The sequence below is a fragment of the Myotis davidii genome, unplaced genomic scaffold, assembly GCF_000327345.1.
Source record: "Myotis davidii unplaced genomic scaffold, ASM32734v1 scaffold93, whole genome shotgun sequence".
NCBI classification, from domain to species: Eukaryota; Metazoa; Chordata; class Mammalia; order Chiroptera; family Vespertilionidae; genus Myotis; species Myotis davidii.
The window spans coordinates 1,212,434-1,228,241 of NW_006292095.1; the positions used below are offsets into that span (position 1 = coordinate 1,212,434).

At 38.8% G+C, this 15,808-nt stretch overlaps 1 protein-coding gene across 3 annotated transcripts in view; it reads right to left on the reverse strand.

The window, feature by feature from the left end:
- HOOK3 (hook microtubule-tethering protein 3) overlaps window positions 1-14,946 on the reverse strand; it is an 88,982-nt gene extending 74,036 nt beyond the window's left edge. For 2 of the 3 annotated variants that reach the window (XM_015565180.1, XM_015565179.1), the window contains exons 1-5: window positions 14,867-14,946; window positions 13,538-13,610; window positions 11,082-11,132; window positions 9,166-9,298; window positions 2,492-2,559 (exon numbers count right to left, since the gene is read on the reverse strand). In XM_015565180.1, the coding sequence (XP_015420666.1) occupies window positions 2,492-2,559; window positions 9,166-9,298; window positions 11,082-11,132; window positions 13,538-13,610; window positions 14,867-14,901 (360 nt within the window). In that variant the 5' untranslated portion in view covers window positions 14,902-14,946. The remainder of the gene's footprint in view (window positions 1-2,491; window positions 2,560-9,165; window positions 9,299-11,081; window positions 11,133-13,537; window positions 13,611-14,866) is intronic. The other variant, XM_015565181.1, reaches the window with a different exon arrangement.
- Between the last annotated feature and the right edge of the window lie 862 nt (window positions 14,947-15,808).

Consider the following 15,808-nt stretch of genomic DNA (forward strand, 5'->3'; position numbering starts at 1 on the left):
TTCCCTTCCTCCGAAATCAATAATAAAAGGCATATAATAAATGTGAAGAAATGCAGGAAAGTGACATAGTATTAAAAAAAAAGGCAACACTGAATATTTTTAAAGAATAAATGTGGGCAGCCTAACAGGTGTAATTGATGTTTCTTTCTCCCTCTGTCTTTCTCTCTCTAAAAGCAATAAAAACGTACTTTAAAAAACACACGAGTAAATGTGGACAATATCACAATATCCAAAACGTGGGAAAAACCCAAATGTCCATCAAATGAATGAATGGATAAACAAAATGTGGTATTATCCAGACAATGGAATATTATTCAGCCATAAAAATATTGATACATGCTACCACACAACCTTGAAAATATGTTAAATGAAACAAGCTGGGCACAAAAGGGCACACACCCAATGACTCCATTTAAATGAAATATCCAAAATAGGGAAATTCAGTGACAGAAAGCAGATTACTGGTTGCAGGGGCTGCAGGAAAGAGGAAATGAGGACTGCCTATTTAATATGTACAGGGCTTCCTTCTGTGGTGATAAAAAAGTTCTTGAACTAAATAGTGGTAATGTTTCCATAACATTATGAAATGTACTAAATGTCAATAATGGCAAATTTTATGTTATATATATTTTACCACAATGAAAATGTGCCTTAAATAAAAAGTCTACCATCTTACAAAAGCTTTTCTTCAATCCTGTCATTTTATCCAGCTACCTACTGTCCTCTTCCTAAATCCATCAGTCACCTAGCCGATTGATGCAAGCTCTGATAACTTTCAACTCTGTCCACCCTAACTGCTATAACCTAGTTCACCTCCCATCATTCTTCACTGTATAATTATTTAGCTAAAGTCTCTTACTGCTCTACCTTTTTCTAACTTGTTTTTCTCCAATCCATTCTTCTCATTGCACGGATTTTCTCAGATACAGACTTCAATGTATTTTCTCCTTAAAATCTATTCATTATTTCCCAAAATTCCGACTCTTTTAACAAAATTGCTCAATATCCTAATGATCTTGTCTCATTTCACCTCTTATTTGTACCTTACAGTGTTTGCTACAGGCATTCTTTTAATACCTCCAGCATGCTACACAGGACTTGCTTTCTCTTGTCTCCTGGACTTAAGTACAATTTTTGCCCTTTCCTTACCATATTTCATCCTTCTGTGCTTGGTCTAGATGCCACTTTCTCAGAAAAGCCTTCCCTAATGTCCTCAACCAGAGTTAGATACTCCCTTGAGGTACTCCTATATTTTTCCCCATAATGGGCACTTCTCATTTTGAATGCCTTAAATGCATCTGAATTGCTTATTTAGCCATTTCTCCCATGAGGCTTACACTTTGTGAGTCAAGAGACCATGTCCATCTTTTTCATAGTTGTATCCATACTGCCTACCACACCTCGTAGTACATATTAGGTACTCAACAAGTATGTGCTAAATGAATAAAAGGAATATGCACATAGTAAACATATAATCTATTCTTAAAATCTAATTATACATACAAATTTTATATGTTGCTTTGTTCACCTGACACTTTAAATGTTTTCCCTTTGTCATAAGATACCCTGGTTTGTGTGTGTGTGTGTGTGTGTTTTTTACAAGTTTTTATCAGCTACATAATATTCCATGGAATGGAACTATTATATTTTAATCACTTGCTCACCAATGGATAGACCTTTTCCCCCCTACATTTCCGTTAATATAAAATAACGGAAACATGGGGGAAATTCAGTGACTGTTGTGCCCAATCTTGGTCTGAATTTCTAAATAATTCCTTGGGATAGAGTCATAAAACTTAAAAAAAGTTGGTCACAGATTTTAATTTTGAAAATATTACCGATTATACACATAATGCCTGTTATTATAGAAAAATTGGAAAATGTAAGAAAGAGTATAGAGCATTCCACCACTTGGCAATGATTAACATTTTTGCAAATTTGTTTTCATTCATCTTAATTTTAATGTTTAACAGAAATGGCATTATGTTGTTCATTGTGCTCTGGTTCCCTACATATTATAAGCCTTCCCCTATGTCACACTATGTATTTTTCAAAAATATGCTTTAATGTCTACAATATATCATTGTACCATAATTTATTTATCCATTCCCCTAATGCTGGGCAGTTAGTTTTTTTTGCTTCTAATTTTTAGTACTAAGAAACAATGCTGAAATAAACAGTCTTGAGGCATTACAGCAGAGTGGTCACGGGTATGAGCTCTGGATTCAAACTGCTTAGATCTAAGTTCTAACTATGCTTCTACTTCCTGTGTGAACTTGATCAAGTTACACTGTGAGATTTAAATAAAAATGAGAAATTTAAATGAATATGACTTCCTTTAATAAAAATGAGATAAGTTCTAATTTAAGTGTGAAGAAAAACATTTTTTAAATGAGAAAAATCTCTCTTCTTAAATTTCTACTTGTATTACTTAAACTCATGTTTACTCCTTTATTTTCTCACAAGCTGTAAGCACAAAGCTCCAACGTACCTCTTGAATGGCTGTCATGACAACATGTTGAACAGATTCTTCCATCATCATAATGGCCTGGATGTACTCTGAAAACAAGAACAATCTGGAATGTCACTGTTCAAGTTAAAGAGAGTCAAGGGAGCAAAGACTAACCACGAATTCTTATAAGGAGTTGCCAGTGTTTCGATTCTTCCTAGGCATTCCTCATATGACTGCACATATGTGCCATATGTAAAGGCTGCAAATCACAGTATTTATCTTTCCTTAATGTCACCCAAATCCATCCCCAACCATTCCTTATAAAGTTCAGGCTACAGCTAATGGTCACAGGAATGCAGGATTGCTAGGCATGTAAAGCAATGAAATGGTAAACCCTAAAGCTGGGGTGGAAAAAACTACATATTACTGTTCTTAAAAATTATCTTACTTTCACATTATTCTTTGCTACATGTTAAAAAAAAACCTTTGAAGTCTGTGCTTTATTCTTATGTGACATAAAAGCACTGAACTGTGTGTAATTCCAACAATATTTTGTACTATAGGAAAGAAAAATCTTAATGGACCTGAAAGCTGCTTAGGAGAAAGATTAAGATGAATTTAACATAGAAACTGATACCACAGGTAAACAAATATTGAATAACTCTGAGCTTTAAAAAATAATGATTCACATCTCTAACAAACTCAAGCACCAACTTCATCAATCTTCCCCTTAACATTGCTAGAAAAGAGAAGGATCTCTTAGCTCAGTAGTGACAAAATTGGGGGAAAACAATGGCTTGCCTTCTTAAAAAGCCCTGAAAGTAGTTTTTATTATTTTCAAACCCAACAATGGATGACAAAAGTGACATTAAATATAAAAAAAATTAATAGGCCAGCTAGATTCCAATAAAAATGGTAAATATGTTTTAACTAGCGGCCCAGTGCACAAAATTTGTGCCCTCTCACAGTCTGGAAGCCCTTAGGGGATGTCCGACTGACGGCTTAGGCCCGTTCCCCACAGGGAGCAGGCCTAAGCCAGCAGTCGGACATCCTTAACGGCGGAGGCAGGAGAGGCTTCTGCCACCGCCACTGTGCTCGCCAGCCGTGAGCCCAGCTCAGGGCTTCTGGCTGAGTGGTGCTCTTCCTGTGGGAGTGCACTGTCCACCAGGGGGCAGCTCCTGTGTTGAGCGTCTGCTCCCTGGCGGTCAGTGTGCGTCATAGCAACCAGTTGTTTGGTCGATTTGCATATTAGCCTTGTATTATCCTATATAATAAAAGCCTAATATGCTAAGTGTCCAATCATCCGGTGACCAGTCGACTATTCAACCAACCAAAGCGTAATATGCTAATGATATGCTAAGGTTGCTCAACCGCTCACTATGACAATGCACTGACCACCAGGGTTAAGACGCTCCGACCAGTAGGTCAGCTTGCCACTGAGGTCTGGCCGAGATGGGGCCGGACACACCCTGGAGCCCTCCCACAGTCCCTCCCTGGCCTGATCGTGCATTGGTGGGGTCCCTCGGCCTGGCCTGCACCCTCTTGCAATCCAGGACCCCTTGAAGGATGTTGGAGAGCCAGTTTCGGCCCAATTCCGCAGGCCACTCCCCTCAGGAGGGCGCAAGATGCAGGGCTCATGACTGGCGAGTGCTGCTGTTGCGGTGGCGGCGCACAAGCCTCTTCCAGTCAGGACTGATTGGGTGTGAGCCCACAGCAGGCGTAGTGGGGCTGGGATGAGCGGGAGCGGCAGGTAGGAGCTGCAGGCGGCATTGGACTGTGGGTTTTGCGCGATCCCCACAGGCCACCCCAAGGGACCCCACCCGTGCACCACAGGCCTCTAGTATCAGATAAGAAACATTTAGAAGGGCAAAATAATTAGGAAATTTTAGCATCATCCTGCCACACATATAAAAACAAACACAAAAACTTGTCTCAGCACTCCAAGTGTTATCTGAAGGAGTCTTACTGTGAAATTGTTAAATTGTTCTGTCTCTTTTGCCAAGAGACATATGTCTTTGGAATACCAGACTGTAATCCTTTGCTTGACAGGTAACTTGTTAAAAAGAAAAAAGTATTTTGATAGTACTATTGTACTATTAAAGTATGACATTCTGACATTCTGTTTCTGAATGCCAAAGATTTTAATCAAAAACATGTTTTTAAGGAAGTACTGTCCTAAGTACACTGTATACCCAATCAATGTGTGGTTAAACACAAATATACACAACACACTTAAATCACAGGCATTGTTCTTAGGCCAACAACAGGACCATATCATAACTTAAAGTACTATTCAGTAAACAACAAACAAAACCAAGCCTTTCGTCCAAGTTTAACTTTTTGTTTTGTTAATGAGGAGCACCCCCTGGGTGTTGAAATGCAAGGGAGTGCTTTTAGGTACTCTGTTCCAACGTACCAAACACAGGATTCCAAGCCTACTGCAGAAAACAGCATAACCAGAATGACTAAAACAACCTTCAAAATAAAAGACTGAGAACATGGAAGAGAAGAAGCAGTGGCACTGATAATGGGGAAGGAAAACTTAATGACAGCCTCGTGGGAGTGAGGACAGTGACAGAACAGGGAGGTTAGGAAGTTATTAGTAAGGTGTGAGAGGGGAAGCGTTAGTTAAGAAGCGGTGTTGCCACGTCAAGGCCCTTCCCCGCGAACACCGTAAAATGCTAAATGATAAAATGATGATGAGAACTACATTAATGTACAATTTTTGGAACATAAAAATATAATGTAGAAGTCTTAGAAGTCCAAATACAAGTATGTATGATTTCTGGGTGCAGAGCTCTGAGACTATGCTGAGGAATGAGGTGTGCTGTATCAGGAGTTGATCCTGAAAACTTATCTTTTTGGTCCAAAATTTACAGTACAGTTTAATGGAAGAGTACTAAGTTCGAATGTGGGAGAGATAGGGTTTTTTGTCCTTGCCTAGCCTCTTACAAACCCAAAATCTTGGGTAAGTCATGTAACACTTATGAGTCTGAGTTTCCTAATCTGTAAAAAGTAATTTTTTGTTCTGTTAGTGTCTGGTAGAGTACCAACCAGAAAGGAGACGCTCAGTAAATATTATTAGTGTTTTTTCTACTACTAATCTTTGCTTCTTCAAATTTACCACCACTTATTTGTTCCAATTTGAGAAGTCAGATAGTTATTTCAATGTTCTGACCAATTGTTCCTTACTTCTAACTGAAGAAACCATCTTAAAGCCCTGATATTTAATTTTGTTTTATAAAAAAATATTTTTATTTATTTCAGAGAGGAAGGGAGAGGGAGAGCAACACAGAAACATCAATGATGACAGAGAATTACTGATTGGCTGCCTCCTACACACCCCACACTGGGGATTGAGCCCACAACCTGGGCATGTGCCCTGACCGGGAATCGAACTATGACCTCCAGGTTCATAGGTCGATGCTCAACCATTGAGCCACACCGGGTGGGTCAAATCCCTGATTTCTTGTATAGTGCTTTATGGATTATAAAGCAAATACACACACACAACATCACACACTCCTCATGACCATCAGGTTCTGTATGCTCACTCTGTAGATGGGGGAACATTTGGCTGAATGTCCTATCTGATGTTGATCATGTGGTAAATGGCAGAGTCACTTTAGTAAGCCTTATGTTAATGTCATAAATGTACAGTTACATATTACCAAGTAATATGTAATAATTCAAAAATCCATTTAATTCAATTCTTAGCTCTCAACTGTGTTCCAGAGAGCAGAGAATGACCTCCGGATAAGTGAGATGTTAAAATCCTCTTCAAAGTTTTCATCATTTATATATAATTTCAGGGGAAAACTGAAACTAGGTTTTAAACAGAACACTTGATCTGTGTGACAAGCTCAATAAATATAATTGTCTTCTTTTCCATAGGACTATGCATATAGTAACATCCTTGCCTTTTCCTAATCTTTCCCTCTAATAAATACAATTAGCCAAGTCGTTAATAGCTACATACTTCAAAGGACCCTTACTTATGTATTAAAGATAATCCCAAGAGTTGATTAATCTCCTTATAGAATCCTATATAATAAAAGGCTAATATGCAAATTGTCCCCTGGACCGGGAGTTCGACCAGGAGCCAGCCAGTCAACTGCCTGTGGCCCCAACCGCCCGGCCAGCCCAGCCCCCAATTGCCCCCACAGACTGATCGGGGGTGGGGCCAGCCGACCACCCTCCCATGTCCCCACACCCCTGCCAGCTGGGCACGATCAGCCCAATCGGGGCAGGCCAGCCGGACCCCACCCATGCATGAATTCGTGCACAGAGCCTCTAGTAAATATATAATCTATTATCTGAATTTAATCAACTACATTAAATAACTTTTCATCCACCTTTTAAAATCAAAGCATCTGCTTATTTAGTATGTATTTAATCTTAGTATTTATACTAATCTTCTAATCTTTGACAAAAATTTGTTAGATATTTCAGTAATATACAAAAAACAAAATGTAGCCCTAACTGGTTTGGCTCAGTGGATAGAGCGTTGGTCTGCGGACTCAAGGGTCCCAGGTTTGATTCCGGTCAAGGGCATGTACCTTGGTTACGGGCACATCCCCAGTGGGGAGTGTGCAGGAGGCAGCTGATCGATATTTCTCTCTCATAGATGTTTCTCTCTATCCCTCTCCCTTCCTTTCTGTAAAAATCAATAAAATATATTAAAAAACTAAAAAACACAAAATGTAGAAAATTCTCTATTTTAATTCTTAAGTTAAACTAAATAAACAACTAAAATTTCCAGTAAGAGCATGGCTGCTAAAACCAAAAAAGAATGGGGCTAGAGCGAAATAAATACATTATTAAAAAAAATTCCTGAATCAGAAACCAATAAAACAATGTTGACAGTTATTAAACTTAGAACTAGAACACCAAAAATTAGTACAGGCAGCAAGTTAGTAAAAATTTGTTTTGTATCACCAGAGGTGAGTATGACAAAGAAGAAATACCTTGGGCTCAAAAAAAAATCCATCTTCTTCAAGGGTCATATAAATAGCAGTAAAATACTGTCATCATTTAGAATAGTCCCTGAATACTTTTATCCTGCTTCATTTCATCTCCCTTTACCCTCCTCAGTATTCTCTAATTATTTTGTCTTTTCAATCCCTCAAAGGTAACACAGGTCTTCCTGACATTCAGTTTCTACTATTCAGAGTACTCTTAACCCATATTCTCCATATCTTTGCTTAAATAACTTCCCTGACCCCCTTATAGCACTCACCACTATCAGATTACCTCATTTTGGTGGCATTATTTATTGCCCTCCACCTCCGCTCAAGTATAAGTTCCCTGAGGAAGGTATCATGCCTGCTTTGTCTGATACTGTGTTCCTAGCCCCAGCACAATGCATGAATTCAGCAAATATTTGTGAAATAAATCCTTCGTACTTGCAAACTAAAATATCTAATTTTAAGTCCCAAGAGCTGAACTGATTCAGTATATCATTATTATCTACACTTGAGGCTCAGCGCACAAAATGTGTGTGCAGGTACGGTCCTTAGGCCTGACCTATGATCAGGGCCATCTTCCCCAGCTGCCCACAGCTGGCCCCACCCCCCACTGTCACTCACCCCCAGCTTCCCTTTCGCCATCGGGTGACTGGTGCCTGACAGCCAAGGGAAGGGACTGAGAGGTCGGCTGTTCCCACCTGCTCGAAGGCAGGTGGCCACGGGTCGCCACCCTGTGTGTGTGGGGCGACCGGCTGGGCGGGGGCCTTGGCCTGGCACTGCCCGCATCCCCCGCCACCCACCCCTGTTCCCTGTTCGACATCAGGCGATCAGAGCCTGCCGGCTGGGAAAAGAACCAAGAGGTGGTCAATGCACCTCAATAGTGACTGGTCCAGCGGTCGTTCTGGTTGTTCCGACTTTAGGGTCAATTTCCATATTACCCTTTTATTATATAAGAATAGAGGCCTGGTGCATGGGTGGGGACCGGCTGGCCTGCCCTGATTTGGGCCCCGGATCCAGGTGGGAGGTCCCTGCTGGGGTGGGGGGGCGCGGGGCGAGGCTGGCGGTTTGCAGGCCAGCCCGGCCTCGCCCCCATGGGGTGAGGGTCCCCGCTGGGGGCAGGGCTGGCCTTGGCAAGGGGCCGTGGGTGGTTTGCAAGCCGGCCACGCCCCCATCGGGATGGGGGTTATCTGGTTTTGGGATTAGGGTAATGCTGGCTCTGTAAAAAGAGCTTGGGAGGTTGGAATAGAAGGATGCCAGCGGATTGCAGGCCAGCCACACCCCCATCAGGGTGGGGGTCTTCACTGGGGGCAAGGCCGGCCTGGGCATGGGGCCTCAGTGTTCTGGTCTCTGGTCTTTCTGGTCGTGATGAAGTTAAGGTCATTGGCCTTTTATATACATAAGAAGATTAGTTCATTAAATGATTTAGCTGGACCTTATCCAATTAAGAGTAAATTTCATCACATTTAGTATAGTTAAAAATAATCTAGTCAAAGTCTTATAAGAAGGAGAAGAATATCATCACAATCAAATGTATTCTAACAGCAAAATTAGAGAAAATGGCATTATTTGAGGATAGCCTTTAAAAGATGTTAGTTTGTACTAGTGATTTATAAATAAAATATATAATATGTATCACTTTAAAATATACTATTAAATATGTTTATATATATTTATATATTATATATACTTATACATATTTTACATGTTATAATATTATTTTAAATGCATATACTTCAAATAAATTACCTTGCTTCTGTTCACAATTCACAGCACAGCCTAAAATGAGCTGAAGCATCCTTCCGAGCTCTGCAGCATCAGAATGCTCCCCAATAAGGTTCACATCAGGAAGGGTGAAGTCATTAATTTGCTGCCCTAAAATCTAAATAGAGATAAAAGGATTAGATTTGCATTTACATCTATAGGACCAAATAAAGTATCCGATAAAGACTAGATTGTCGGCAACAGAATCTCACTGCGAAGGACAGAGCTGTCATGTCAATCTCACTCCGGAGTTCCTTTTAAAAATATATATATATATTTTATTGATTTTTTACAGAGAGGAAGAGAGAGAGAGAGAGAGAGAGTTAGAAACATCGATGAGAGAGAAACATCGATCAGCTGCCTCCTGCACACCTCCTACTAGGGATGTGCCCACAACCCAAGTACATGCCCTTGACCGGAATCGAACCTGGGACCTTTCAGTCCGCAGGCCGACGCTCTATCCACTGAGCCAAACCGGCTTGGGCCGGAGTTCCATTTTTACCCATACACCTAAGTTATAACTATCTTGAGTCACAGCAAGTTAGGCCCCAATCTGGTATATGGTATGTACACTTAGCAAAGAAACTGAGTACTACTGACCCCACTCCCATCCCCAGAAAACCTGGATGTGTGCACTCTGAAGTAGAGCCAGTGAGGTTCTGACCCAGGGGCACCAGGAAGAGTGGAGACTAAATATAGGTTCATGTCCCCAGTGGTAAGATTCCTCCTAGCCACCTTCACCTATTTGACTCCAAAATGCTGATAGCATGACACCTGTACCAGGAAGGAGAACAGAAGATTCCTTTCCGGGGAAATAAGAGTGATCCCAAAGGAAATGACTTATATGCAGACAAGTGGGTGGGTCTCTGACTGATAACCCTACAGTGAAAAATGAAGATCCTAAAAGCACAGAAGCAGGATGAATGCGGCTGCAGTGTTATGGGTTAGGGGAGAACAGTGTAAAGGAAGTTAGACAGGTCATGCAGTACCTGGCGGCTCACAGTAAGAAGTAAGGATCTGATTCTCAATGCAATAGGAAACCATGGAAGACTTTGAGGAAAGAATGACATAATCAAATTTATATTTTAAAAAATCATCCTGGCTTTAGAGTGGAGAACAGACTACGTGGCAAGAGTGAAATCAGGGTCACCAGTTGACCACTCTAATAATCTAAGCAAGCGCTAATAACGACAGCTTGGTATAGGGTGGTAGCAGTAGAAATAGAAAAAGCTGTAATTTGGAGGCTTAACTAATAGGTTTTCCTGACGATCTCAAAAGAAGGAAAGGACTATAGGGTGATTTGTAGGTTTTGGGTTCGAGCAGTAGGATGGACGGTAGAGTCACATACTGAGATGATGAAAGTAGATGATGTAAGTATAAATGTAGATATAAATGCAAGTAAGCTTGTGAGGGAAAAAAAAACAGTAAGGAAATCACATAGGTTTTTAAGCTGTGTTATGTCCACTACAAATTTAAGGTAAAACTAGTTCCACAGCCTGATTTCATCTCCCCACCCCCAACAATGTCTTGACTATTCTGATGCAGACTGAGAAGATAAACTGAGTTAATCAAGGGAGGGGGTTTCACTAAGGAATACAGAGGAAGTACATAAGGGTGTTGATTGTAATAATGCATGGACTCTAAACCACATTCACAAGTAAGGGAAGAAAGGAGAGAATAAATAGATGCAGAGAGCAAGGTTTAACATAAATTAGTATTTACCTACAAATTATTCATATTATAGTAAAAACTATCCAGGAACCATATAATATGGTTGTTGAAACCACATCCTAGAAACTATGGAAGATAAACTGATTGTTAATTTTTCCTTTACTTAAAACTATTACAAAATTAAATTATCCTATAGTAATATTTCCAAGCAGAATGAGAAAAGTCTTTACCTCATGATTATAATCCAGGATTCCTTTTAAAATTTTCTTTAGATTGCTTATCTGTTTAAAGAAAGAAAAAACAACTGGATAAATCAAAAAACAGTTTAACAAAAAATTTCTAAATCAACTAATCAAACAAGTTAATCATAAAGTAAATATAAAAAAGAAAATTTAATAGCATATTTGAATTACCATCATCATCAAAAAAGGACTCTTGATGGTCTAATTTATTTAATCTAAGATATTTATGTAACAAATTAAAACTTCCAATAATATTAGAATTTCAATATTATGACCAAAATTGGATGGTGAGTGAGATTTAACAGTAAGATTAAATTATTCAAATTTTCTGCAGCTAAAGAAAAAATGTACCATCCTTAATGAAGACTTAAGTTCAGTGCTGTTTTCCATAGAAAAATGGAGTTGCATCTTACATGGAGGTTAAGTTCTACCAGTAAAAGCATTAGGTTGCCTTAACCAGTTTGGCTCAGTGGATAGAGCACTGACCTGCAGACTGAAGGGTCCCAGATTCGATTCCAGTCAAGGGCATGTACCTTGGTTGCAGGAACATCCCCAGTAGGGGGTGTGCAAGAGGCAACTGGAATCACTGATCGCTGCCTTCTGCCTGCCCCCTCCTGCGGATACAGCCCACAGCCCAGGCATGTGTCTTGACTGGGAATCCAACCATGACCTCCTGGTTCACAGGCTCATGCTCAACCACTGAGCCATGCCAGCTGGGCTACCTTGGAAATCTCTTAAAGTAACCTATTTTTTTAAGAGCCATATTTAAGAGCCATAAAGTTAAAAAGTAATATGGTTATATCTTGAAATGCTAGGATAACACTCTGCATTGCAAGATACTTGTGCTGTAAGAAGCAACCTAGAAACAGAAAGGATGAGAGACCAACATACAGATGTCTCCCAACTCCAGAAAACAGATCCAATGGACATGTTTTCTGGGTGAAATGACAGACAGAATCACCTGCACTGTTTATTGTAAGCATTACTTTTTCCTCTATTTTTTTTTTTTTTACCCAAGTCCTATGATTGGCATTTGTGTTAAGTTAAATGTGCATATAATATGATTCTGTCGATCATCACTTAGCTGTTCCTAGCCAATATTAGTAGTTGAGGATGTCCTAGGAGGCAGCAGAACCTGTGACCATAAAATAAAAGAGGCTGAGTCATGGCAATGTGATCCAATGGTTAACCACAGACACTTTTAATTAAAAACAAAACAAAGCAAAAAAACCCTGAAAACTTTATTTGAAAAATTTTTCACATATAAACTAATGTTTATACTTCTAGTATAACCTGGAGACATGAAAAATATATAATGCTAGAGGCTGGTGCATGACATTTGTGCACTGGGGTGGCGGGGGGGTGAGGATAGGAGTCCCTCAGTCTGGCCTGCACCTTCTTGCCATCCAGGACCCCTCAGGATGTCCGCTGAGGGGTCCCTAGCTCTGCCAAAGAGACGGGAGAAGCTCTCGCCACGGCCGCCGCTGCATTTGCCAGCCATGAGCCCAGCTTCTGGCTGAGCAGCGCTCCCCTTGTGGGAGCGCACTGACCACAGGGGGGGCAGCTCCTGTGTTAAGCATCTGCCCCTGGTGGTCAGTGCAGTTATAGCAACTGGTCGTTTTGCTGTTTGGTCAATTTGCATATTAGGGTTTTATTATATAGGATACTTTATTTCCTTTATTTTAGTAGGTTCATTTTTTTCATATTTGAACATTTTAAATTAGAATGCCTTAAAAAGGCAATGTGTTCACTGGCCTTGGCTGGGTAGCTCAGTTGGTTAGAGCAGCAGTCGCCAATCTTTTGGACCTCAGAGACCACCAGTGGTCCGCAGAGCAACGGTTGGCGACCACTGGGTTAGGGCATCGCCCCAAAATGCCAAGGTTGCAGGTTTGATCTCCAGTGAGAGCACATACAAGAATCAACCAATGATACATAAATAAGTGGAACAAGAAATCAGTATTTCCTTCTCTCTCTCTCTCTCTCTCTCTCTCTCAAAATCAGTCAATAAAATTTTTAAAATCAATGTGTTGATGTCAATTATATTTCCTAATATTTTCTCATTATTAACACTAGCGATTACCATTACATATTCCACGCACTATCCTAAGTACATTACATACATTAACTCATTTATTTCTATGAAGTGGATTCTATCACAATACTCATTTTACAAATGGGGAAACAGGCATAGAAAAGTTAAAAGACTTTCCCACAGATAGTAAATGGCAGAGCTGTGATATGGACATAGGTACTCTGGCTCACTTTACTACTTTCCATTATATTTTAGTGAGCAATTTCAGGTTACCTCCAATCTTCAAATCTAGATTATTTTACTAAAGACTACCTAAGTGTCTAAAGCTCACTGAACACATCTGATCAAAAATCAACAAATTCTATATACACCAAGTAAAAGATTAATTTACAGATAGAAAAAAAGAAAATACCTTTAGCCTCCAATTATCTCCCACTTCGGATTTGATTCTGTTTAGCCAATTTTCATCAAAATATACAGGATCTCTAAAAATAAGAAAAAGCTAGCACATTAAGATCATGTAGCTATCAAGCTAAAAACAAACAAAAAAGAAAATTGAAACTCATGCCATATCACCACTTAATTGCAACATAAAAATGTATTTGCCACATATCAGTCATTGAATAGCTCAGTACATGAGACCAGATACAATTATAGATTTCTCTAAAATCAATTTGACTGTTTTCAGCTCATTAAAAAAATACATATTTTATAAAAACTAAAAGATAAAAAAATAACATAGTTATTATAGTTTAAAAACAAATTACAGCTAAATACACTAACTTGGAATTAACATAACTTGTAGACACCACACTAATATGTAAAATTTAAAATAGATGTAATTTTAAATAGACAAAGGAAATATACTATTAAGGTTAAAATAAAATTTTCAACTAATATTTCAATGACCTCCATCATTTAATACTTCAAATGCCACCAATACTGTCTCTAAAATGTCAATTTTTTAAAAAAATGTAAACTGAGAACCTATTTTCTCAGATAGAATACTAGGTTTTAGACAAAGTTGGACACCATTCTTATTTGCAAAAGGCTTAACATCTAAGATAACATTGGTGTGGACAAACAAACTGAAACAAGGACAGAACCTGAATACACTTATGGCTATTTTTCTTAGGAAAAATCTCCCAACACTAGAAAGAAAGAAAAACAGAACAAAACTTTTTAACCCAGCATGATCCTCATTTCAAAGGTTCTGAAACTGATGCTCTAAGAAATTATTTGTTCAAGAACACAGAATGTTTGTCTGTGCTCTTGTTCACTGCAGTGCTGCCCAATACCTCTTGTCTGACACATAGCAGGTTCTCTATATTTGTGGACTGAAATGCAATTGGAAAGTGACAGCACATTCATTTAATAAGCTTCCAATCTACTACTTGGACAGAATATAGCGAGAAGAGTAGTTTACAGCTTTCTTATATTCGGTATGACTTTTCTTAGTAATAAACTTTGACTCACTATGCAAGAATCTAGCCATAACTCTGTTTTGATAAGTAGTTACAATTTCAGCAATGTTTTCTAAGTAGCTCTTAATTGATGCTCTCAGGCTAGGATAAAACAACATAAAAGTAATTTTCTCCAAAATCTCAAAAGATTGTGGTTCTGCACAGATATGGACATAACAACTGATAATCTTACTGGGAGTGTTCTTCATGAGTAAGGAGCTAAAGATAGCTATGTCCTGACTGCTGCTAAAAAAGAAAAAATGAAAAACAAAACTTACAAAACCATTTCCTTAGATTTTGCCAATACCAGCATATTTAGCTGTAGCTTATGTACCAGTCAAATGCCTTCAGAGAAAACAAAAAAATTAAATTTTATTTCTATTGCTAAAATTATTTAAACACTTCAATGTTCTTATTGAACTTACCCAAATTAAGGTGGGGTCTAAAACAAACACTGTATTTTTATTCAATTCCTTAGTATGGCATTTTTATCAGCAAACCTTAGTATTTTTATAGATATTTTGTTTCTTAAGTCTATTTTCTTTTAATTACATAAAAAATATTTTGGTTCCTTGCCATTAAATGTTTATTGGAAAGTTAGCTATACCCAAGGGTAATGGAAGCATATGTCTGCACAAAGATTTGCACACTGATGTTCACAGCAGCTTTATCTGTAATAGGTCAAAACTAAAATAACTCAGATGTTTATCAGCAGATGAATAGATCATTCAACAGCCATACAATGGAATATGTGCAAACTATAAGTACAGGCAAAAACACATATCCCTAAATAATTGTGCTGCACGAAAAAAGCCACACCCCTTTCCTCAAAAAAGAAAATATACTGTCCATTGATATAAATTTCTAGAAATTGCAAATGAGTCTATAGTGATAAAAAGGGAAGGCAGGAAGGAGGGAATGAAGAGATTTAAAAAAAAATTTTAGAGAGAAAGAAAGAGGGGGGAGAAAGAGAGAGAGAGAGAGAAAGAAGAAGAAGAAGCAGCAGAAGAAGAAGAACAAAACATGGATTTCTTGTTCCACTTATTTATGCATTCAGTGGTTACTTCTTGTATGTATCCTCACCAGGGATTGAACTTGCAACCTTGGCATATAAGGATGACACTCTCTAACCAACCGAGCTACCTGTCTAGGGCAAGGAGACTTTCCAAAGTGACTGATATGATCATTATCTTGACTGTGGTGGAAAGTTTCATGGGCAT